The 24,824-nt window shown below is 37.0% G+C and overlaps 1 protein-coding gene across 6 annotated transcripts in view; it reads right to left on the bottom strand.

Annotated features, from left to right (window-relative positions):
• Positions 1–24,824, bottom strand: part of CERKL (ceramide kinase like) — a 102,844-nt gene that overhangs the window by 36,877 nt on the left and 41,143 nt on the right. For all 6 annotated transcript variants that reach the window (XM_045841632.1, XM_045841937.1, XM_045841563.1 and 3 more), the window contains exon 2: positions 21,275–21,517. In XM_045841632.1, the coding sequence (XP_045697588.1) occupies positions 21,275–21,517 (243 nt within the window). The remainder of the gene's footprint in view (positions 1–21,274; positions 21,518–24,824) is intronic.

Raw genomic sequence — 24,824 nt, 5'->3', positions numbered from 1 at the left:
CAGAGTGTGGATCTAACATGATAAAACACTCAGACAAACACAAACTGAGGAGCATTCTTCAAATAAAATGGCCTTAAACTCTTTTTTTAAAAAATGCCGAAGCCATGAAAGACAAAGAAAGGCAGAGCACCTATTCCAGATTAAAGGAGGTTAAGGTGATGACAACTAAATGCAATGAGTGATTCTGAATCAGGCATAATTTTTTTAAAAAGTTAACATTCCAGATATATTTTAAAGGGAGAGCTGATAGGAACTGTGTGCTTTTTGGGTATGGCTTGTGAAAGAGAACAGTCCAAGAGGAGTCAAATGTGTGGCTGGATGAAGGGAAGTGAGGACATAAGAGGGGTGAGAACTAGTGAAAAAGCGGTAGAGTCTATAAACTGTGGTCTCAGTGGAGCTGAGGGATTTTAGACATTGGGAGAGTAGAACAGGTGGGCTAGGAAGACAGAGCACATGGAGGGTAAGATGCTTGAAACTGAGAATGAGAGTTGCAGCTAATCATAACAAGATTTGATGCGCTTCCTTCTTCGTCAGAATTACCTGAAGGGCTTGTTAAATGAAGATTTCTGGGTCCTAGTCCCAGCGTTTTGGACTCAGTAGTCTGGGGTGGGGTCTGAGAGTTCCCCTTTATAACAAGTTCCCAGGTGATGCTGATGATATTGGTCTGTGGACCCCACTTAGAAAACCACTGATCAAGAAATATGATTATGGGAGGAGGTGGGTCAAGTGAAGTGTAGGTCAAGGTCTTTGAAGAAGAAGAAGACATCAAAACCTGAGAGAACTTCTACAAAACACACAGAATTATGACTGCAGTAGTGCCAAAAGGCGTGACATAAGATAGGAACTAAAGTCTTCAGAACTGGGAGAAGAACACAGTAGTTTGCACAGGACTAAACAAGTAGTGGAGCTGGTGGTGTCTGATGGATTGAGCTTCAGTGCTAAGGACTTTCAAGAGGGCAGACTGAGAAAATGGTCCCAGAATAACAGTGAGCTGCAGGGAAGACCTCAGAACACTGACAACACTTCTAGGACCAAGTTGTATGAAATCTATGGCCAAGAAAACAGCCACTACTTGGGAGGATACCTACCTGACAAATAATCCAATGTCTCTTTCATAAGTCCATGTCAAAATAAAGATGAGGGATGGAATGGTTTAGCTTAAATACATTTGCTTCAAGGAATAATCCTTGACTGGACACTTGGTTGGTACAAAGCAGCCATAAAAGGCATTTTGGAAAACATGGAGATAATTTCAACATGCACCAGGTATTAGATGATAATAAGCAACTATTGTCCATAATGATATTTGAATATTTGTAAAATGTTTCTTTTTAAACATACATACTGAACAATTTCTGGGAGAAGTGTCATGATGTCTAAAATTTACTATAAAATGCAGTGACAAAATATGTTTGAAGCAGATATGGAAAAATGTTAAGAACTGTAGAACCTAGGTAGTAGAAATATAGGTGCCCATTGTAATATTTTTATATGTTTGATATTTTTCATAATATACTGAAAAATATCATTATCATCCTTGACTTTTTCTCTCAATATAGCCCATATCCACTAAGTCAACAGACCTAGCCAGTTCTATCTTCAAAACAAATCCAAGTTTGACCTCTTCACATCACCTCTCCTGCTCCTACCCTGATTTAAGTCACTGCCTCACTGGGATTACACCCACCTGCCCTTAACTGGCCTCCTGCTTCTGTCCTCTGTCCCGTTCAGTCTGTTCTCCACCTGGCAGCGCAGATTATATCATGTCACTCTGCTGCTTAAAAATGCCCAAATGCCCCGCCCATTTTCCCCAGAATAAAAGTCAAAAACCATATAAAGCTGGTAAGACCCTTCATGCTCTACTCCCAGTCACTTCTGTGACCTTGTTTTCCATTACTTTGCTCCCTGCTGACCTGACTCCGTACAGGGCTTTCTTGCTCAACCTTTTACATTTACGGTTCCCTCTGCTTGGAACACATGTTTCTTAGATATCCATATGGCTCCATTTTCCCATTACTTTTTCTTTTTTACAAATCTGTATGTGTTTTTTTCTCTTTTTAAAAATTTAATCTTTATTGTATTTTTTCCATTATCATTTAACCCTTTTATGCCCCCTGCCCCCAGCAATCAATCCCCACACTGCTGCCTGTGTCCATGAGTCCTTTTTCCTTTTCACTCAATCCCTCCACCCTCTAACCACCTGCCCCCCACCCCCAGCTGTCATCTGCCCTCTATGAGTCTGTCTCTGTTTTGATTATTAGTTCAGTTTGTTCATTAGATACCACATATGAGTGAAATCATACAGTGTTTGTCTTTCTCCGACAGGCTTATTTCACTTAGCACAATGTTCTCCAGGTCCACCCATGCTGTCACAAAGGGCAAAATTTTCTTTTTACTTACAACTCTCTTCTAAAACTTCACAGCCAATAAAGCCGCCCTTCATCATTGCCATATGATAGCAAATACTTTCATCCCATTGCCTGGTAGTACTTACCATCATATGACATCATAGAAATATATTTACTTTTTTTCAATTTCTTTTTCATATAGACTAAATGCCTGTGTCCCCCCAGAATTTATATGTTGACATCCTAATTCCCAATGTGAGATATTAGGAGGTAGGGCCTTTGGGAGGTGATTAAGTGATGAGAGTAGAGCTGTTATGAATGGGATTAGTGCTCTTAAAAAAGAGACCCCAGAGAGCTCTCCAGCTCTCTTTCAGCCACGTGAAGACACAGCAAGAAGAGGGCCTTCACCAGAACCTGACCATGCTGGTACCTTAAACTCAGACTTCTGGCCGCTAGCACTATGAGAATTACATTTCTGTTATTTATAAGCCACCCAGTCTACGGTACTGTGTCACTGTAGCCCAAACAGACTGAGACACCCAACTACCACTGGAATCTAAGCTACCTGAGGTCAAAGACTGTATGGTTCTGCTATTTCACTAGTTCCTAGAATAGTACGTGGCACACAGTAGATACCCCTATATATATATATTTGTATACATATAAGTATATGTATATTTATACATATTTATATATATATGTATTGAATTCATGTTCTTTTAAAATAAACTAAAAGTTAAAGAAAAATAAATTATAAATTGCAATCCCAATTGTATTAAAAACAAAATATCAATCCTGCAAACAATCATTTAAGCAAAAAGCTTTCCTTTTTAAATTGCTATGATGTAAAAGAAGTCCAGAAATGAAAACACTTATATTAAGTCCTAAAATAAAACTAGAGGGCTAAGGCCAATACTTCACAAAGAACCAAAGATTTATAAAAATATATAGTTTTTGCAATAGGCATTTAAATCCTTTGAAAGAAACATTAAGCATGTGAAAGCTAACAACCTCATTGCTGCCAAGTTAAGCTTTTAAAAAAAAATTCAATCCCTACCTCATACTCCCCATATCTACAAATTTTAAACCAACAGAAGAATTATATTTCAGAGCTGGTGAAATCTTTTCTAAATTAAATTTTACAGCAGCAATGAAAGTAAATACTGACCTTTGTGCTCAGAATCTAAAATAAATCAGGTTGCCTTCCACAAACACACCATTAGCTATAAGAAAAATCAGAACGTGACCCTGGAATAAACTGACTTTAGTCTACATGGCACTGACTGGTTTTGGAAAGTAACCTCAATTGTCATATCCTAGGCTTAGACTCAGTGCCGTCCCTCAGCCCCACCAAGGCACTCTGTGCTTCCTCACCTCACAAGAGGAGGAAAACGCAAAGAAGTGTGTAGCCAAGGGTATGGTACAGGTGAATGAAGATACTGCTGAGACAAAATTCACCATCTGAGACTGTCAAATGATTAGATCAACCTACCCTCCATGAAAAGAACTGTAACAAGAGAAAAGCATTTAGAGACTTTGAAAACTAGGATAGGAAGGTATTTAAGAGGAGAGAATACATTGAATTTTAAGAAATTTTATTTATTTGTGTATTGATTAATAAAAAGTTTAATTTTGTTAATGAGAAAATAGACATGTGCATCCTGGCCCTCTTGCCCAAACACTAAATATTTCCATGTAATACGGGAATACAGTATACTATAAAGATTTATATAAAATCACAGGGTACAAAGACCTCTATGAAAAATATTTTTCAATATGACAAACTCAAAGCATCAGGCAGTCATGACCTTGCCCTTCTTTTATCCCGAGACAACAAACTATAATATGAAAGCTGTACTGAGACACAGAGATCCCCTGAACTTCTTGACAACATGAATCTCAAAGTGATAATTATTACTTATTCTCAATTTGACAATAGTATAAACATTCCCCAAGTAGATCATCAAAGATTAAAATATAGGTATGATTCAACGTCAACATGCAACTGACTTGGTCTTCAGTCCTTTGGTAACCTCTCAATTCATACTCTAGAATACAGACCTTTTAGCATGCCAGTTCGCAATGCACCAGCAATGTAAAACAGGATGGCCAACTGTTCGCCTGTTAGTAACAAATGTGCTAATATGTACTAGTTTAAACTTGATCTATCAGTGAGTCAATGAACCATGAAGGGTGAGGGTTAATCAGGGTGTTCTCCAAACAAAGGCTCCTGAGAGCTGTGGGGACGCCACTCCCAGACTCACATCTGTGCTGTTTTGAGTGCAGCACGATGGAGACGGCATGGTGCTCATCAGCGTTAAGAGCCCAGAACCTTGTCATAGTCTTGTGTACACTCAGAACCACTTTATGCAGAAAACCAACCAAATTGTTGCAAGGAACAAACCCAAACACAGGAAATAAAGACTTGAGTTTTGCCACAATTCTCAGGAGCTATTAATATTAAACTATACCCAGTTAATGTGTAACAGTGATGGTAAAAGCCTAGCCTTTCACCCATAAGATCTGATAACTTCCCAGCAGAGCTCAGAGCTGGGGATATTTTATATTAAATGCATCAATTTCACTTTGCCGTCAGCAAAAGTTTATTGATGTGCATCTTTGCACATATAGATGAAAATAACTCTGCATTATATGGTTTAAAGTAACAAACAAACCCAGTAACTTCTAAATTCATGTGCAGCCCACATCCTTCTAACAGCTGAAACAGACTGAACAGCAATTAACAGAAAAAATCTCCCGCTGCTGGTATTACTCACCTCAATACTTCAGCATTTAAATAATAAAGGTGTCAAGACTACAGATAGAGCAAGAATAAACAAGCAGAATGGAGAACAAAAAAAAAAGAAAACAAATCCAACCAAATGTATTATCCATTTATTTTTACCAGATTTTTGTAATCTGGTAAAGTGAATTTTAATTTTTTTTTGCAAGATGCTATGGAGTAGACCTATTTCATTACACCATTTTCCCCAATTAAAAATTCAGAGTAGAAAGAAACACATGTTCCTGGCTTCAGAGAAAGTTGTGGGTTTTTTTTCTGCTCTTCCTAGAAGTGGACCACAGAATTAGCTGAAACAATGAATTAGCATTTAAATAGCATTAGATTTATAAAAATCCAATTTGATAATATAATTGTACATTAAATCCTTCAGAAACTACAAAATTAACTACAAAAATGTTTGGGAATAATTTCATGAACACTTTTTAAGTCAGTGATCTTTATCAGTTAGGAAGCTTTTTTACAATATCTCTGGATCACGTGTGTGTGTCTTTTAAGGTTTTTAGTTATCTGCAGGGCCTCAAAATATACCAAAAAAAAATTCACAGTTTTTAGTATTCCAAGAACATACATTCCACTGCAAAAATGAAGATTCTTGAAAGAATTTCTGGACTGTATAGCATATGTTGCCAAAGAAAAACCTGAGATGAACAGTCGATAAAGTGGTAAAAACAAATTTTACTCACAACATTTATAATAGAAGGAAAGAGACCTCAGTATAGAGCCAGGTTCATTTTGGAATAAAAAATGGGCAACTGAGGATTTATAGTGGGGGGGGGGGGGGTCAGTGAATGGAAAATTACTAAGAGTCAGAGATAAGGGGGATTTGACTAAAACCACTGAACAGACTGGAGGGATCAGATATCTCCAGGGGGATGGTGGAGGATAAGGAACCTGAGCAGACACTGAGGGTGATCAGATATGGAAGGTGGGGCTCCTTCCTTTCACACGGAAGTACACAAGAGGCTTCAAAAAAGGTTCAGGAACTGGATACATATCAAAAATGAGCCCTGCATTACACATAGTAATGATATTATGTTTCTAAAAGCCTAACAATTCTGTGTAAGAAAGCTGAGAAATAATTCTGAGGCATATTCTCCATCAAAATGACATTGCTTTGGGATTTCCGTTTTGGAAGACTATAGCAACTGTGTGAAAAGTTTTGCCACATGCGTTCTGGTCCAAGATGTCAGTTCTCCCTAGGTTGATTCATACTCGACATACATGCTTTCAGTCTAGGATGCCAAAAAAAGAACCACCACCATATCTTGAACTTATTTGAGTAGGTTTATTTTTGATAGAGGCATGTTTGCAGCTATTCTGAAACAATTTTTGTATATTATATGACTGAGCAAATAGACAAACGTTATTGGGAGGCAGGGTTCTTACTATGGAAGAAGAGAGGCACAAGTATGAAAAGGGGAGAAATGAGAAAGAATCCTACAGGACTGGACTGGAATTAGAGTTATCAAATATAAAAGTCCTGATTTCTAATCAGTGTTTCCTAGCTCTGCCTGTTTCAAAAACCTAAAAGTTATCACAACCTCAGAGCTATGCACACACTTAGCACTCAAATTTTGGTTTCCCAATACCATTCCCCATCAAAAGGAGGAAAAACTACTTAGAAAAATGGCTCATTCCATGGCCAGGCAGGGACAGTAGAAGATAAGCCTAGACTATACTGTTGTGCAAAAACTGAAGAAATGCTCCCAAAATTGATAGCATCAGGTTGAAAGAACATAGGAGCCAGCTTTAAGGGGTTCCTCAAAGTGTCGTCACCTCTACACCTCAAAGAAAACTCAATTTGTATAAAGGGAAATGGCTTGTCTTTCTCTTTAAAACTGCTCCTTTATTTCAGTTCCAGGAACTCACATACGTCAATGCAGGAAATTGAAGTTTCTTTCTCTTTCTTTTTCTCTCTCCCTCCCTCTCTCTCCTTCTCCCTCTCTCCCTCTCTCTCTCTCCCTCTCTCCCTCCCTCTCCCTCTCTCTCTCTTCCCCCGCCCTTGTCTCAACTGATTTCACGACAAAAACATTTTCATTCTTTTCTCATCTCCCAAGTCTGACAGATCTAAAATTTTCTGATCAATTTCAATTATTACTTATATACTGCTAGTTGACTATAAGAAAATGTTAGCAATTGCATAACATTAATGAAAAGCCAAATATTAAGTGATATTTCAGAGCCAAACAGCCCTCAAACATATAAAAAAGATTATACATGTATTAACCATGAATAACTATTTTGTTGGCATCTACCATATTTTGAGTTTTTATATATTTAATGCCCAGTTACATATGCAGCCGGGAAAGCAGTTATAAGAAGAGCAGAATCTGTAATACATCAAAGATAGTGGCTAACAGACTTTACCAAGTTAAGAACAGATTCGCCTTGAAGCAGCATTACAGACGGTGGTGTCCACAGCAGTGTGTCGGGAGAGCATGGTGGGTGAAGAACGTGGACTGTGTAGCCAGATTGTTGCTTGAATCCCAGCTCCATAACTTCACAGTTACGTGACCTTGTACAAATTCTCTACTCCTCTATCTCCATATAAAAAACGGTAATGATAGCAGTACCTGTCTTAGGAATGTTGTGAAAATGTTGTTTGGTATAATATGAAACAGTATACTCCCTGGCACAGCAAGAAATCATAATGATAATCATAATAATGATGAATTCCATTTGTATAAATATGTAAGTATATATTTACATTCTACTATAGATTTATATATATGTATAAATTGACAGTCCCTCTTATCCTCCTCTCTGAAGAGATGATGCTAAAACTCAGTCTTGAAGGGCTAACAGGTTTGGGACAGTGAATTAAGAAGTCCAACAAAAAACTTAAGAGAGCTAAGTGGTAAGAAGAGTTACTTTTATTGAGTGCCTGCTGTTTGACACATATTACACATTTAAGTTTCACAATAACCTAGCAAGATTGTCATTGTCAACTTCACTTTACAGACAAGAGTCAAAAGGCTCAGAGAAGATAAGGTACACAGCCAAGTAAGTGGCAAAGCTGGGAACAAAACCCAGAGCACCTAAGGAAAAATCCCATTGGTCACAATGCCTCATTCATAAACTCCACTATGATGCAATTGTCCTTCCGGTAAAAAGAAAAAAAAAGATGTATACACATACATACACACACACACACACACACACACACACACACACAACGGTATACTATTCAGCCATGAGAAAGGGGAATGTCCTGCTATTTGTGACAACATAGATGGACCCTGAGCACATTATGCTAAGTGAGATAAGTCAGAGTGAGAAAGACAAATATAGTATGATATCATTTTTGTGTATAAGTACGGTATGATATCATTTATACATGGACTCTAAAATAGTCAAACCTGTAAAGAAAAAATAATAGTAAAATGCTGTCTACCAGGGGATGGGACATAGGGGATATGAGTGACAGAAGAGCAGTAAATAAGCCACAGAGATCCAATGCACAGAATTAATATAGACAAATACTATTGTATTGTAATGCTGTAATGTGATAAAGACTGCTTCAATGGCAACCATATTATGATATATAAATATATCAAAGTAACATGGTATACACCTTAAGTTTTAAAAATATAACATGTCAAATTTATTATTTTTTCAAAGAGGAAGATAGAAAGAGGACCCAGCCGTGCTGCCCTAGGGTGCTCATCCTTTCCACCCATCTGGGTCGGTCAAAGCTAAGTCACTCTATTTCTGACAGATTGATTAGTATCTGGGATGATCAGTTTATAAAGTTTCAAAAACAATTTGTGGAGCTTGAACTTGAAAGTCTTTATGTATTGCAAAATGGAAATCTTCACTTTTGATAGGGGGATTCAGAGTGTCTAAAGAATACCGCTTTCCTTTCGGAAAGAAAACCTCTGGTACAAATTGAGCGTGCATCCTGTCTGGCTGCTCGCAGCCTCCCAGCCTCACTGCTCCAAACCCTGGTGACTGGAAAGCCCCATCCGCTTAGGTTTCCGAGGGAACCTCTCCTTTGTACACACCAAGGTTTCAGCACTAGCTGGCTTTCCCAGCTAACCAGTTTCAACAGCTTCTCATGTTCCAGAAATTCTTCAACCTGTGTGGCTCACTGATGACATCCTTTCCAGTACTGCCCAAACTTTCATTAAAAAATAGACTTGATGATAATATATTTAGTTCCAAAAACAAAACACAGTCAGTTAAACTCCACCTTTCAAGAAACCAATACTACTCTTCTAAACAAAAAAACATTAAGGTTTCAAATTTTTCTGTTGGGAAGGCAGTGTAGTGTAGTGAAAAACAGGTAGATTTTTGAGTTAGAAAACCCTAGCTTTCAAGCTCTTTCCACTGCTTTGTAGCTTTGTAGCTGCACGACCAAGAACAAGTCTATCAGTGTCTCACAGTTCTGTTTCCTTAGCGGTCCATGGCGATTCAAGTCTTGAAACAAAGTGGTGTGGTAAAGTTTAAATGAGTTGGTTCATGTGAAAAGTAGCCAGGGCAATACCTAACACCAGACAAGCAATATGCTGAGTTCGCTTCTCCTACATTTCTGAGTTAGATAGTGTGGCAAGTGACAGACATAAAATAATAAACATTTAAGGGGTACTTACTATATGTGAAACCCTATGGTACATGCTTCAAAAAAGAAAAAAAAAAAAACCACTGAGCCCAAATGAGCTTCCAGTCTGTTAAGCCAAAAATTAGAATGTGAGCAATCAGGTGTTGTAAGAGGTATGAGAAGTGCTACCCAACTGAAAAGAGGGAGTATCTGATCTTGTTGTACAGGTCAGCTTTGCAGAGGATCTGCTGGTTACACCCAGTCTTGCACTGCAAACTGGACTTCAGTGGGCAAACAAGAGACGAGGAGCGCTCTAAACAGATGGAGGTTCATAGCTTTGCCTCTTAGCAAGTGGGAAGTCACTGAGGTAGGAGAGAGCACAGCCTGGCACAAACAGATGAGCACAGCCTACAGAAAGTGAGTCCAGGACCTCGGCCACGAGAGCAGGCTTCATGGGGGCCGCTTTTTCTCTTTTCACTGGGAAGACAGCACAAGTGTCTGACTACTAGAAACAGAACACATACTTTTTCAAAATACATAATTTTCCATTTAAGGTAGCTTTCCAAAAAATAAAAATGTAAAAATCGATGTGTTTTTCTTTAATGGTGATAAATACGGAGAAAATATGATTGATTTCAAAATATCACAATACTACAGCATGTAGTCATTGCAGACATCCACCTGCCTACTCAAACAGCAATATATTCATACAATATTATAATAAAATTCCTTGAGTTGCATATAATATATAAGTATGACACAATTCCATTACTATTAATGGTAGTCTAATGAATGCCAGGGAGCTTAATAATAATTTGTCACTTAAGATGAAATATTATGTATTTCCTACTTATGCAAACTGTGAGGATGCTGCTTTATTACTTTTTACTTCATTTCTTTCCTGTGAAAAGTTGTTAAACGACAATCCATTACACACTCATTTTAGGACTGATCCAATTTTTAAATCTTTCTTGTAGGCTGTAAGCATTTGTGTTTTGCAAAATTCTTCTGCTAAAGAGAAAGCCTGGAAATCAGTCACAAACCAGTATGTTAATAGATGTTTTTAAATTCCTCATCTAATAAAAAAGATATGTCTGCAATCTTTTCATAGCACATGCCCAATTCATTCTAAGACACTTGTGAAGTCTTAATTAACAATGGTGAGAGTCATGATGAGAATTTTTTTTAAGGATTGAGAAATGCACTGTGCTACTACTGCACTAATGTTGAGGATGAAATTTAGAACTCAGAGACACTAGAGTTCTGAATCATTGTGCTGGAAAATGAACACAAGAGAAGAATACTCTTCAAACAAGATGATGTAGCTCTTTTCCAACAAGAAACGTGTTTGAGTCCTGGCTGGTGTGGCTCAGTTTGTTTGGACCATCATCCCATACACCAGCGTGTTGCAGGTTCGATGATACCTAGCACATACCTAGGTTGCTGGTTCAACCCCTGGTCCCGGACTTAATAGAAGGCAGCCAATTGAGGTTTCTCTCTCACATAGATGTTTCTCTCTCTGTTCCTCTTCCCCTCCTTCCTTTCTACCAAAGTAATGAAAAAAATGTCCTTAGGCAAGGATTTTAAAAAAAATGTTTGAAGTTCTTTTTCTGGGATAGAGTCAAAACTGTAAAGGAAATATACTTAAGGACCATAGAGGACACCACTGACCTGGTGGACAAGAAAATGGATTAAGGGCTCCTGCTACAGATTCAGACACATACAGACACATACATTCAGAGCTCCTCTACCACACACTAGTTGTTTAACCTGAGATTAGTCTATCTGAAGCCTTAGTTTTCTCATATCTAAGCTAGGAGATGATAATGAAAATAGTAATAATAATAATAATTTAGTTAATTCCACTATTTGCTAAGTCATGCATTTTCTTAATTCTTCAAACCTAACAAAACACATATTTTTTATGAGAACATATTCATAGTTCTTGATGCTAGTATTATGAGATTTAATGAGCTAATTTATAACAACTGCTTACAAAAGTGGCTCATAGTAAATGGTTAATAAATGTCAGCTATTATTAAGACTTCAATTTTTAAAATAATGACTTCTCTGTAATTTGGTAAAGAAAAAAATGTTAGCTATTTTGTTTAATATCATAAAAACAATTCAACATTTTACTGGATATATTTAGAGACATCCTTATTTAGCCTTTTGAATATATCACATAAGATATGACAAAGCACACCTAATTTTTTTTTCTCCAGGGAAGAAATTTAGTTGCACAAAATACACAAAAGGAGTTTTATCTAGCAAAAGAATTTGAAATATACCAGAAATAACTTGAGAATCAACCAAATCCTATTCTCCAGATACTCTCAATGACTGAAGCAGGAATATAATTTTCTTCAGTCATCAATCACTTGTTTTTAAATATAATTATAATGAATTACATGCAAAAGTAGATTCCTCCCTTGGGATAAAAATGCTGTAGAAGCCAGTGAGAACCACTTGGGAAGGTGGTCTTGGGTCACTTGTCCCAAGTATAAACAGCATAAATAGTTTGTAAAGGGATGATCCCACTTTGCCTTCAGCTGAAAGAGTAATGGCTGCAAGTTAGAGCTGATGTTAGTAAGAAAAGAAACTGATAAAGTGACAAGAGAAACCCTTGGCATTTTTGTCAGTTTTTGACAGCCTTTTGTGAAGCAGTCCCAAGGAAGAAGTGATGACATTACAAGACTCAGGAATAGGTGTTCGCTAACATTTAAGGATATTTAACATAATAAGAACATATAATGATCTGCCACCTGTAATTAATCCTGGCAAAGGTAGCTTTGGTAAGTGTGGAGTGCAGAATTTTATATATGTTCATTAAATCAAACCTGTGTTGTTCAAATCTTGGACATCTGTGGTTCTGGCCCGGGCAACACCTTAGAAACACTGAAGGGACTTCTCAGGGAACTGAGGCCTCTGGCCATCCAGATCTATTTAAAAAAAACCTCTGAATTTTCAGGCTCAAGAACAGCAAGTCCTGAGAAGGATGAATTTTCAAAACCAAATTCACACATGCATACGTCACAGCACAAGTGCTATCTGTTTTTATTTCATTCTACTCTGATGTTTTCATTTTCTCTTTTTGTTTGATCATTTAAGTATACTTATTTCATATTCTCTGCTTGTTCTATCACGTGACATTCTAAGGGATCTACTGTTCAGTTTATTATGTCTGCAGACTGCTACTCGCGGTGATTTTTCACACTGCTGACTGCTAGAATGGAAATATCTCAAAATATAAAACTCCCTACATTCAAGATAATTTTTTCTATTCTTTGTTAAGCAAATTTTTCATGATAATGATATATTTTCGCTTACAAATTTGACAAAATTGGAGATTTGGTTTTTAAGAGATTTTCTTTTTAATATGTCAATGTCCTTTGAAGAGCTAAACAGTGCTATTAATCATTATGAATATAATGGAATTAGTTTCATTTCACTGTTTTCTTCTGAATGTCCAGCTAAGAAAGTTCAAGTAAGAGAAAGAAAACTTCAAAGTAAACTCATTTTTAACTCAATTTCAATCTTTCACTTGACAAAATAAATTTTTCTTATTTGTAAGTTGATTGATATGTAATATCTTATAAAATTATAGAAAGGAAATACATTTAAATATATATTTAATAACTGACATATTAAAAAAATAAAATTACATGGACAACCTCTTACAGATCGAAGTCTGTTGGCCACAGTGAACGTACACTTCAGTGCTGAGAAAACATCACAAGTCTCTGTGTGCCTGGACGTGAACCCAAACAGGCATGACAGGTTAAAATATGCTACTAGGTTATCATCCTAGGGATGCCTAAATCAGAGATTTTCAAATGTTTTTGCTTTGTAAGCCTTGTTTAAACAAAGCCTTACTCAGCACTAGAAAACATAAAGCACATCAGTGAGGAGGGACCCTGGCTCGAGAGTGAGTGGCAGGTGTGGGTCCTGCCCAGTGAGGTACTTTCTGCGGGAGGGCGGTGACAACCCACAGAGCGCAGTGGGAAGCCCCTGCAGGAGGCAGGCGTCACATGGTCTCTGTTGGACACAGTACTTCAAATGGGATTGGACTTCGGTGTTAAACCAATGGAAATGAGGTAATACATATTTAATCAGTTTTCACATAGCTATAACATATATACTGATAATAAAAACATATTCAGAAGTGACATGTATGATTTTAATGCCCAACTCAACTGGTCATAAAACAAAATGTCCTATCACTTTTTCGGTGCTTCAAAAGAGAAACGATCCATATTTCAGACACAATATTCTTGCAGAAAATAACTCGTCCCTAAGGAGACAAGTGTTGCCAATTCAAATAGTGCCTAACCAAATGTCTGAAGCTATCATACTTTCAACATACAACAACTGCTCTTTTTAAAATAATCATTATAATGTTGATTTCCAGTTTATTTTTGCTTATAAATACATCATGTGGCAGCATGTCCAAGTAAAATTTCAAATTATTCTGTTCTTCTACTAAGAAAAAAATCTTCCTGGTTCACAAAAATATAATTGATAATACCACTTGGATTTTAAAAACCCAAAAATACATTGCACCATGATTTTCTTATACAAGACAACATAAGTATTAAACAAAATCATGTTTTTAGGAAGTCCGGCTTTTAGCTATCAAATTACCATCACATGGAAACCAGATTTGACAGCCAGTGGGAAACTAGGAAAAATAACTCTTCTCAGGAATAAAAAGCAAGTAATTTTTCCATTTTCTTTATTTTTTATATCTGAAAACTAAGTGAGGCTGTTGAGCAAGAAGAGCAGGCTTAATTACAAGGACAAAATGTATTAAGTAAACATGACATTTATATTTGCCTATTTATGAAATTAGCAGTTAGAAATGAAACAAAACGATCAAAAATAACTCAACCAAATACATGCTAAAAATAGCTTGGTTCACTGTCTCTAGGTAACCATTAAATATTAAAAATAAATTAATAAAGCCTAAAATAACAGCAAAATTCCATGGTCCTGTACTAGAAGGGTTCGTCTATGCCTTGACCATTTCAATTTTCTTAGTTCCAGCTATTACCCTCTCTGCTTATGTTTTTTTTTAATCCTCACCCGAGGATATGTTTGATTTCAGAGACGGTGGGCAGGAGATGGAGAGAGAAAGGAGGAGAAACACTGATCAGTTGCCTCCTGTATGTATGCTCCTGGACCAGGGATCAAACCCACAATCTAGGTAGGTGCCCTGACCAGGGATGGAACCCCAAACCTTCTGGTGTATGGGACAATGCTCCAACCAACTGAGCCACCAGGCCAGGTCTTCTCTGCCTATTTAATATATGAGTATCCCCCAAGATTCCTTATTTAGTCCTCTGCTTTTCTTTTAATTCTGTACTATTTCCTTGCAAGCTTTCATCTATTCCCATCACACTGATTCTTCCTCACTTCTCTAGGTTATTCCTGTCCAAATGCCAGCCCGCTTAATGTCTCCAATAGGATATTATAATACATCCTGAATGTGAATGTGCTTTAACGTATAGACTCTAGTGGCTAGAAGAAAGGTTGGTTCAGGATCCAGAAGAGCTTACAATTCACCATTTCTAGGAAACCCAAATATGCAGGGACTGATCACATCCTAACTGAATAAAATTAACATATCTAATATACATGGTAAATGTAAAGATTGCACCTATTTGTATCACAGATGTAAAAAAAAAGCAGAAAAGACTGTGTTAAATGACTTTCACCACAGTGACTATGTATTAGGCTTATCGCTAACCACCTATCAGCCTTAATTACATTTTTTAAAGATGTGAATTTCTGAATCATCAATCAATGGTTATAATCCTTACGAGTTTGTTCATATTTCCAGGTGGTCCTTAACACCTTTACAATAAAAGTTTCTTTGTCTCCCAGGGCAAAAATGTTTTATCCAGGGTTACATCTCATTCTTTTTGTACTCCCAGCACTTAACATGGTACCTGATACAAAATGTGTGTTTGATGAATTAACCTATATTGCCTATTAGTAAATACAGTTATGGTGTTGTACTATTAAGAATTTTTAAAATGCTGTGATCAAGTGCATTAAAAATTAGAATGTAAAAGGACTAATTTCAAGTAAAAACAGAAATAATTCTAATATTCCTTTTTTATACTTACAAACTCACTTTATTTATTTTTTTAAAGATTTTATTTATTTATTTTTAGAGAGGGAAGGGAGGGAGAAAGAGATAGAGAAACATCAATGTGCGGTTGCTCGTGGCCGTGGCCTGCAACCCAGGCATGTGCCCTGACTGGGAATCAAACCTGCGATGCTTTAGTTCACAGCCCACGCTCAATCCACTGAGCTACGCCAGCCAGGGCTACAAACTCACTTTAGCTTGGTCAGTCTTTGCCAGTCTTAAAACTTAAAGCATTTGAGAGTTGACTTCCTTCTCCTAGTACTGCCAATTTGTTCCTTCCTCAAAAATTTATCATATCTTATTTGTTGCTCCAGTTTAAAATATAAATGTGCATATTTTAAAATAACTCAATATCCAAATATACAATGCTAAAATTACCATTGTTAGACTAATTAGACTAATGGGAAACTAGTCGAGCCTTTCCATGTCCTCTTCAGGTTTTTGTTCACAGAGGGGGAAAATGGGGGAAGGTGTACAAGGATGGCAAGAAAATAATTCCATTTATTGATTTAGACAACATTCAAATAAATCAATGCAAAAAAAATTTAATCTACTGGTCTTGCCATAGCATCCGTTAAAACCAAGTTCTTTGGACTTAAAGGTAGTAATGCCTAATATTCAACTGTGAGTCCCTACCTCCCCCCACCCCTGGCCTCAAACTTAAGTCAGGTCTGCTTCAAACACAAATTCCTTGGGTGGGGGCTTTTTTACAAACAAATTTGAAAACCAATAAATAATCATCAACTGCCAAACTTGATTTAGTGTAGCACAAAGCAAAGACATGGATGTGAGACATGAAAGTAATCCACAAATAGACCATACTCCGTGGAAATCAGAGTCAGCGGAACAGGAAGAGGTAAGCAATTACCCTCATCCCGGAAAGACTGAGAAAGGAAGACACTTACTGCCTGAAGCTTGAGCCACTCGTATTTGACTCTCAGATGACAGGCACTTTAATGGACGCCTGGATTACATGGATTTGAAAGTGAAAGAAAACAATGGAAAAAAATCAAGGAAACATCAAAAAACAAACATTAAGACTGTAAACTTAAAAAGGAAGTGTAGGTATAACATAATGTTTGGTAGAGAGCTTTGGAGCCTCCACCATTCACTTGTGTAGGATGAAGACCGTGCGGACCTGTTAGTTGGCCCCTCCCACAGGACCTGCCGAGTCCACCAGGGGCGCAGATGGAGCAGTCCTTTATTCAGCCTGTCTTAGATGATTTATACTATGTGATTTGTGTTAGAGGATCTCAATCCTGTTTTGTTTCCTTGTTGTCTACATATATGTGCGAAAAAATGAAGTTAGATCACCTTCTTAGACCACATACAAGAATAAACTCAAACCGGATTATAGGCTTAAATGTAAAACTTGAAACCATAAGAATCTTAGATGGTATCATGGGCAATAAAATCTGGGGCGTTTCTCATGACAGTATTTTTTCTGATACATGTCCTTGGGCAAAGGAAACAAAAGAAAAAATAAACAGCTCTGGCTGGTGTGGCTCAGTGGATTGAGCACCAGCCCATGAACCAAAGGATTGCTGGTTCAATTCCCAGTCAGGGCACATGCCTGGGTTGCACGCCAGGTTTCCAGTTGGGGGCATACATGAGGCAACCACACATTGATGTTTCTCTCACTCTTTCTCCTTCCCTTTCCCTCCCTCTAAAAAGAAATAAATATTTTAAAAAATAAACAAGTGGGACTATATCAAACTAAAAAGTTTTTGCACAGCAAAAAAAAAAAAACGAACAAAATATTAAGACAACCCACAGAATGGGAGAACATATTCACTAATACATCTGATAAGGGGTTAATATCCAAAATGTTAAAGAAGTTGTAAATTCAACACCAAAGAAACAAACAATCCAATTTAAAAATGGGCAAAGGAACTAAAGAGACACTTCTCCAAAGAAGACATACAGAAGGCCAACAGACATACAAAGGATTTCTCAACATCACTAATCATCAGAAAATCGCCAATCAAAACCTCAATGAGACACCATCTCACACCTGTCAGAATGGCTATTATTGATAAATCAATAAACAAGTATTGGCAAAGAAGTGGAGAAAAGGGAACCCTAATGCGCTGTTGGTGAGGATGTAGGCTGGTTCAACTGCTATGAAAAACAATATGGGTTTCCTCAAAAATCCTAAAATGAAACTGTCTTATGGCCTAGCAATTCCACTTGAAAGAATATATCTGAAGAAACCCAAACACTAATTCAAAAGAACATAAGCACCCCCATGTTCACTGCAGCATTATTTACAATAGCCAAGATATGGAGGCAACCCAAGTGCCTACCAACAGGCAAGTAGATCAATCTATTTCTCTTTCAATTAATAAATCACTCTATACTCCAGAATCATGCTAAAGTATATGACTCCATTTACTACTGCCATCAACACTAAAAATGAAAAATACAAAAAGCAACATTCCCAAAAATGAGAGCCTAAAAGATATAATTCACCTACATTTTCACCCTAGACCAAGCCAAAATATATAACCAGAGTCACTGAAAATAAGAACAATCTAACAATAGCCAGAGGGGAGAGGGGAGGGGACAGAGGGTAGAAGGGTTTTCAGGAACTACTATAAAGGACACATGGACAAAACCAAGGGAGGGAGGTGGGTTTGGAGGAGGGGGGGGAATACAGACAACTGTAATTGAACAACAATAAAATAATTTTTAAAAAAGAAAAAATATTCATTAAGCTGAAAAAAATTTGAACAGTTTATTTCGACAAGTCCCTCTACTCCTATAAAATTGCATTTACTAAATTAAGCTCTGCTGCTATGTCCTCTGCTTAGTCCCTATTGGCTTTATGGGTAAGATATATTGAGGAAGTTGCCTCTCACATCACCCCACCAGCCCTTCATAAGCCCCATAGGAAACGATACCCTCATACCTTCAGTGCAAGGAGGAGCCTTGCCTGTCATAATAAAATGGCCCATTCCTATTTTATAGACCATAGGAGTCTCATAAGTAACTGCCAATGTTAGAAAATTTTATTCACTTGATCTTATTAATTTTTAATTTTTATTTCAGGCTTAAAAAAATCTCTCCTGACATGAAATAACACTATAAAAGACCCTATGTTAAAATGGAATGCTTTTATGTTAAACATGCAGGGTGGGGAAATGTAGATTTACAGGTGCTCATATGAAAAATAATAACAACATGAGAATAAACTCTGTTTTATGTACTCACAGCTGCAACCTTACTTTCATCCCACCCTATATACATATAACGTCTGTCCGGAAAAAGTCCAGACATTGTTAATATAATGAGAATGATTTACATGACATTGAGGTAACCTGGCAGCCAAGAAGAGTGGACTGGAATTCGCATGTGTGAACAATGACTTACTGCACTAGTCAGTGGGGGGTGCTAGACGCCATTGAGTGAGCATGTGCACTGTGTGGTTTACATATTCAAAATGACTGAGCGAGTAGAGCAACAAATCTGCATCAAATTTTGCTTTAACCTTGAACATTCCTCCACAGAAACTATTTGGATGATTCAGAAGGCTGCAGCTATGGTCAACTGGTCATTGGCAGCTTCATCACAACAATGTGCCCGCTCCTGCGTCATGTCTCGTGTAGAGTTTTTTGGTGAAACATCAAATCACCTAGGTAACTCAGTGACACCCCCGGCCCAGATTTGGTGCCCTGCAATTTCTGGCTTTTCCCAAAACTAAAATCACCTTTGAAAGGGAAGAAATTTTAGACCATCTATGAGATTCAGGAAAATAGGATGGGGCAGCTGATGGTGACTGGGAAACTGTGGGAGGTCCCAACATGCGTACTTTGAAGGGGACTTAGGTGTCATTGTCCTGTGTGCAATGTTTCTTGTATCTTGTATCTTCTTCAATAAATGTCTCTATTTTTCATATTACATGAATGGATACTTTCTGGACAGACCTTGTGTATATATTCTCTGTTTTCCAAGAGATAAACTAAACTATGGCCCTTGTAGTTTTCTGCCTTCTTGAAAGAATCCCTGAAGGTCTCCCTGAAGGTCCCAAAGTGGCTAATAAGGAAGAGTGGGGATCACATAGTAACAAGGTCATCTTGCTTTTTACTATGTCAGGTCAGCTGATCTTTTATCGGTGAACCCTTATCATTTGGCTGCCCTTGACCAACTTGGGTCCTCAATCTTCCCTTTTTTTTCAGTTACATTTGACCCTGAATATTACTTTATATTAGTTTCAGCTGTACAGCACAGTGGTTAGGCATTTTTATAATTTTGAAGTGATCCCCCCAATAAGTCTAGTACCCACCTGGCACCATACCCAGTTCTCTTGATTAAGGATGCCTGGCCTGAAACCGTCTAACGTCACCATGAGCTTGCTCTGTCTGGCACCCGTCTCTGTCCACTGTCATCATACTCCAAACCGAACCACTGACTATACCAGCTGCCTCTACCCTAATCACTCTGGCAAACACGAAAAACTGAGCTAAAAAGAAAGTAAGATGTACAAATCTATGAGAAAAAGTCAATCCTAAAACTCAGTTTGGTTATTTAACAAGATACTTCCTAAAAATTTGAGTTACATTTTATTTGTTTTCATGCATTATATTTAGGACACAAAATATAAATAACACAAATTTTCAGATACACTGAAGTCATTCAGAGATAATATTCTAGTAAATATGTTCTCTTTTCTCTGGACATTTAACTTTAGAAAAATCTACCCTGAAATCAACTACTTAAATATTCTCTTCAAAAAACTGTTATTCTGGGTGGCAAAAAAAAGCCACCCAGCTTACACATGCACTTGCCATCAGTGCATCAGTAGAAGGAAAATAAATTCTAATGTAAGCTCAAGAGACATTACTAGAAAAATAAGTACACTTTCAAAAACAACTTTCACCTGAACTAAATTATTTAAGAACTGTGTTATTTCAGATTATCACACCTTCTTCATAGAAGTGGTCTTCAAGATTTCTTTCCTAACTTATTCTATGAGGCCAACATTACTTGACACCAAAGTCAAATGAAGCTACTACAAGAAAAAGAAAAAAAGAAAACTACAGACCAATCTCTTATGAATAATGATGTAAAAATCTTCAACAAAACACCAGCAAGCCAAATTCAATAACATATTAAAATAATTATACACTGTGACCAAGTAGGATTTATTCCTATATTACAAGGATGGTTCAACATCTAAAAATCAATGTAATACACCACATTAACAGAATGAAGGGGGGAAAGCCATATGATCTCAATCTATGTAGAAAAAGTATATGACAGCATGCAATTTCCTTTCATGAGTAAAACACTCAACAAACTAGGATTAGAAGGAAACTACATCAACATAATCAAGAGTTTCTGTGCTTGTAAATACAAAATCATGTTTAGATTAATAAACCACATCAAGGAAACTAGACTCATTAAAAATTCCCATAAGGAGTACTTACCTGCCAAAATTTTCTTGAACTGTCTATACCATATGTCACAGTGGTCTTCACTTAAATTAATAAGATCCAGTGTAGAATCCTTTAATTTATTTTGTTCCTTTTTCAAACAGATGAAGAGTGTGATACCCAATAAGGTACCATTTCCCTCCTGGGTAGCAAAGTGACGTCGTTTCAGTTTGACAGAGAATATGTCCTTGAGTTTAAGAAATTCTTCTTTACATGACAAGTCACACTTGGAATCACCTAGAAAAAAAATTAAATGTTCCCATCAAAACCATTGTGTCCATATCTTCTATGTATAAATAAATAATAGTAAAAACCCAGTCTTTCTCATTTGTAATTCCACTGATTGTCCTTTACATCAATCCTTGTAGGAGATGGGGAGGAAAGAAAAGTTGAGTCTATTTTCCCAAGAATAAAAAATAGAAAAATGAAAGGGGCCTCTGCCACACAAGGCCTGGAACATTCCAAACCTGAGGATATTCAGTGTATGTAGGACTCTAAGAACATAAAGCAACATTTCAGTAATAATAAATGAGTATCACACAATAGGCTCCTTGCTATTGGACAGAATAAAGTAATGGAAAATACAATTCACCAACAGAACTGAGTTTATGACAGGTTGTTGAAGGCACCATTTGCTGGTGTCCAACCTGCAGCCCACAGGCCACATGTGGCCCAGGATGGCTGTGAATGTGGCCTAACACAAAATCATAAATTTACTTAAAACATTATGAGATTCTTTGTGTGATTACGTGTTGCAATGTATTTAATGTGTGGCCCAAGTCTTTTCTTCCAGTGTGGCCCAGAGCTGCCAAAAAGTTGGACACCCCTGAAAGGAAAGAACATGGACATTCTAGGTAAAGGAACACATGTGCAAAAGGAAGCAGAATAAGATTATTGCGATTATAAGATGAATCTCTGCCAACCTAAAAAGAAGATCCACTTGAATGTTACCACAGTCAGACTTTATAGTGGCATGAAATGTTATTGTTTAACCACAGATTAAAAAATAATTATTGTTAGTAAAGGACCATTCCAATGGACTCTCAAAGTAGGAGTGTTCTTATAATTTTGCAAAAGTACTTCTAAAACTTCTACTCTAGCCAACGTGGAATCTCAGGGACTGGTTTTACCTTCTGTCAGAAAGGTAAACTTAAAAAGCCCAGTAAGTTATATGAACTGTCAGTTTTCTGATGTCAGACATGTGGCAGCACAGGACAGTGATTGTTGAGAAAGGGATGGCAGAGGAGCCACAGGATTGCCTCACATTTCTAGGCCACAGTAGGGGACCTGTGGGGGGCAGGGAGGAGGGGGAGCTTGCTACTCTCCCTGAGTTGAGGAGGAGTTGGGAGTCCAGGAAAGCCAAGACGACCAGAGTTCACTGGGCAAATTGCTGGAGAGGAGCTGTGCAGGGAGAGAACTCTGTAGACCTGCAGAGGTCTCCCTTGAATCTAATGCCAGTCAACTCCTAGAGACCCAAAAATAGAAAACACAAGCAAAAGCCATATGGGCAGAAATATTCACAACATATGACAGTTAAATAATCTATTTAATCAAGGAAAGAAATACTTTGGTGGCAAAGTACATAGAAGGCCCGAGACAGGCATTTTACAAAAGAAGAAATGCAAATTGACCAATGAACATATGAGAAAGTTCAATCTAATTAGTAATCAAAGAAATGCAAATTAACACAACAAGATACCATTTGTTGCCTTTTAAATTGGCATAAGATCAAAACTAATGCTCAATGCTGGTGTGGGGAAAGACAGCCAGTCCCAGCACCAGTGGGAATGTATAAATGGTAACTGCTGGAGAACAGGTTGGTTGGAAATATGTATCAAAAGATTTCAAAATGTTAATTGCAGCAGTATTTATAATAGCAAAACGATTTGAAGCAATATTCATGTTCTTCAATAGGAAGATGGTTGAATCAGTCTTTCACAGCTCATAAAGAAACAAGTCAGATGTGTGTTCTGATCTGGACAGGTATTCGGGTTAAGAGATATAAATTAGTGGAATAAAAGCAGGTATAAAGTAACCTGAGGGATGTGACCTCATTTCCATTATAAGAAAAAAAGTAAACACAGTGGAAAACACACAATAAACTTAACATTGGTTACCTATTAAAAGAGAGATATGCAGAAGGGAATGTAAGATTAATATTTTCTTATAAACTTCCATAATTTCCCTTTCTGTAATCAACATTATATTTTATGCCTTTTACAAATATAGAAAAGGAAAAATACTTTAAATGTGCATATTTTTGATCCAGCAATTTACTTCCAGGAATCTACCCTAAGGAAATAATTAACATGCACAATTTAGCTAAAAGAATGCTTACCCAAGCATTATTTGGGTGAAACTTGGAAATGACCTAAATGTGCAATAACAGAGTATTGATTCTGTAAAATGAAATATATGTGTATAACTGAATGCTATTCAGCCATTAAAATGTCGGAATCTGACTTGTAAAGTACCTAAAATAGTATTGCACATTTCTACTACTGTTTTGTATATATTTACTGAATACATAATGTATGTGTAATATACTTTCACATGCACATATATATGAATATGCATATGAAAACTTGGATAGTGAGATTGTGATTCAGCTTGTGTATGTGAATTTACATTTTTCTACAGTGAATTCTTTCTGTAATTAATTGAAAAAGATTATTTTCCTTGCTCATTCTCAAATAGTTCCTGATCATATTACTTGTTTTAATTTTTTAAATTACATTCCCTACAAAGTAAGGGTAGCTAATATTTAATGAGCATATGCTATATACCAGGCATTGCTCTAAGCACTTTACCTGTACTATCTCATTCAATCGTTATGACAACCCTCTGTTGTAGATGTATTTCTCTGAAAGAGAAGACATTCAGGACAGCGTCTAAGGAACTTCTCCATGATCATACATCTGGCAGGAGGCAGATCCAAGATTTAAATCAAGCACTTTGGCTGGTCTTTACAAGTTGTTGCCAATGTTGAGTGGGATGTAAGGACCTTCAAGTAAACTCACACTCTCATCTAACCCTCTGGCTCTGATTTAAATCTAGTTAAACCTAAAAGAGTTGGCCAACTACTGTCTGCCTCTGAGTAGTTCTTAGGGAAACAGCAAGACAACCAATGCATCAGTCTATAGTATTTCATCAGAAACTGAGGTGACCTTCAAAGAAACTGAAGGTTAGATTATAGGACAACAGCTTGGTGATTGCAAGGAGAGTGGAGGCAGGTGAAGAATGTAAAGTGGAGGATAAATTGTGATGGAAGGAGACTCAACTTGGGGGTGGTGACACAAAATATAGTACTTAGATGATGTTGTAGAATTGTGCACCTCAAACCTATATAATTTTGTTAAACAGTGTCACCCCAATAAATTCAATGAAAAGGAAAATATAAAATAAAATAAAAAGACAAAAAAAATTGTAGCAACCAGGAGCTCACAGAAGTGATTCTGAAAATGCCCATAATTCCCTGAGAGCTATGTCCTGCTTCCCCTGCTCAGGATTCCAATCTCTTTTTCCTTATTTGCCCACAAATTCA

Source organism: Phyllostomus hastatus, unplaced genomic scaffold (genome assembly GCF_019186645.2).
Source record: "Phyllostomus hastatus isolate PE091 unplaced genomic scaffold, TTU_PhHast_1.1 phas_contig_1, whole genome shotgun sequence".
In the NCBI taxonomy this organism is placed as follows: domain Eukaryota; kingdom Metazoa; phylum Chordata; class Mammalia; order Chiroptera; family Phyllostomidae; genus Phyllostomus; species Phyllostomus hastatus.
Note: the sequence above shows the minus strand (reverse complement) of the source record. Positions and strands in the feature narration are given on the sequence as shown.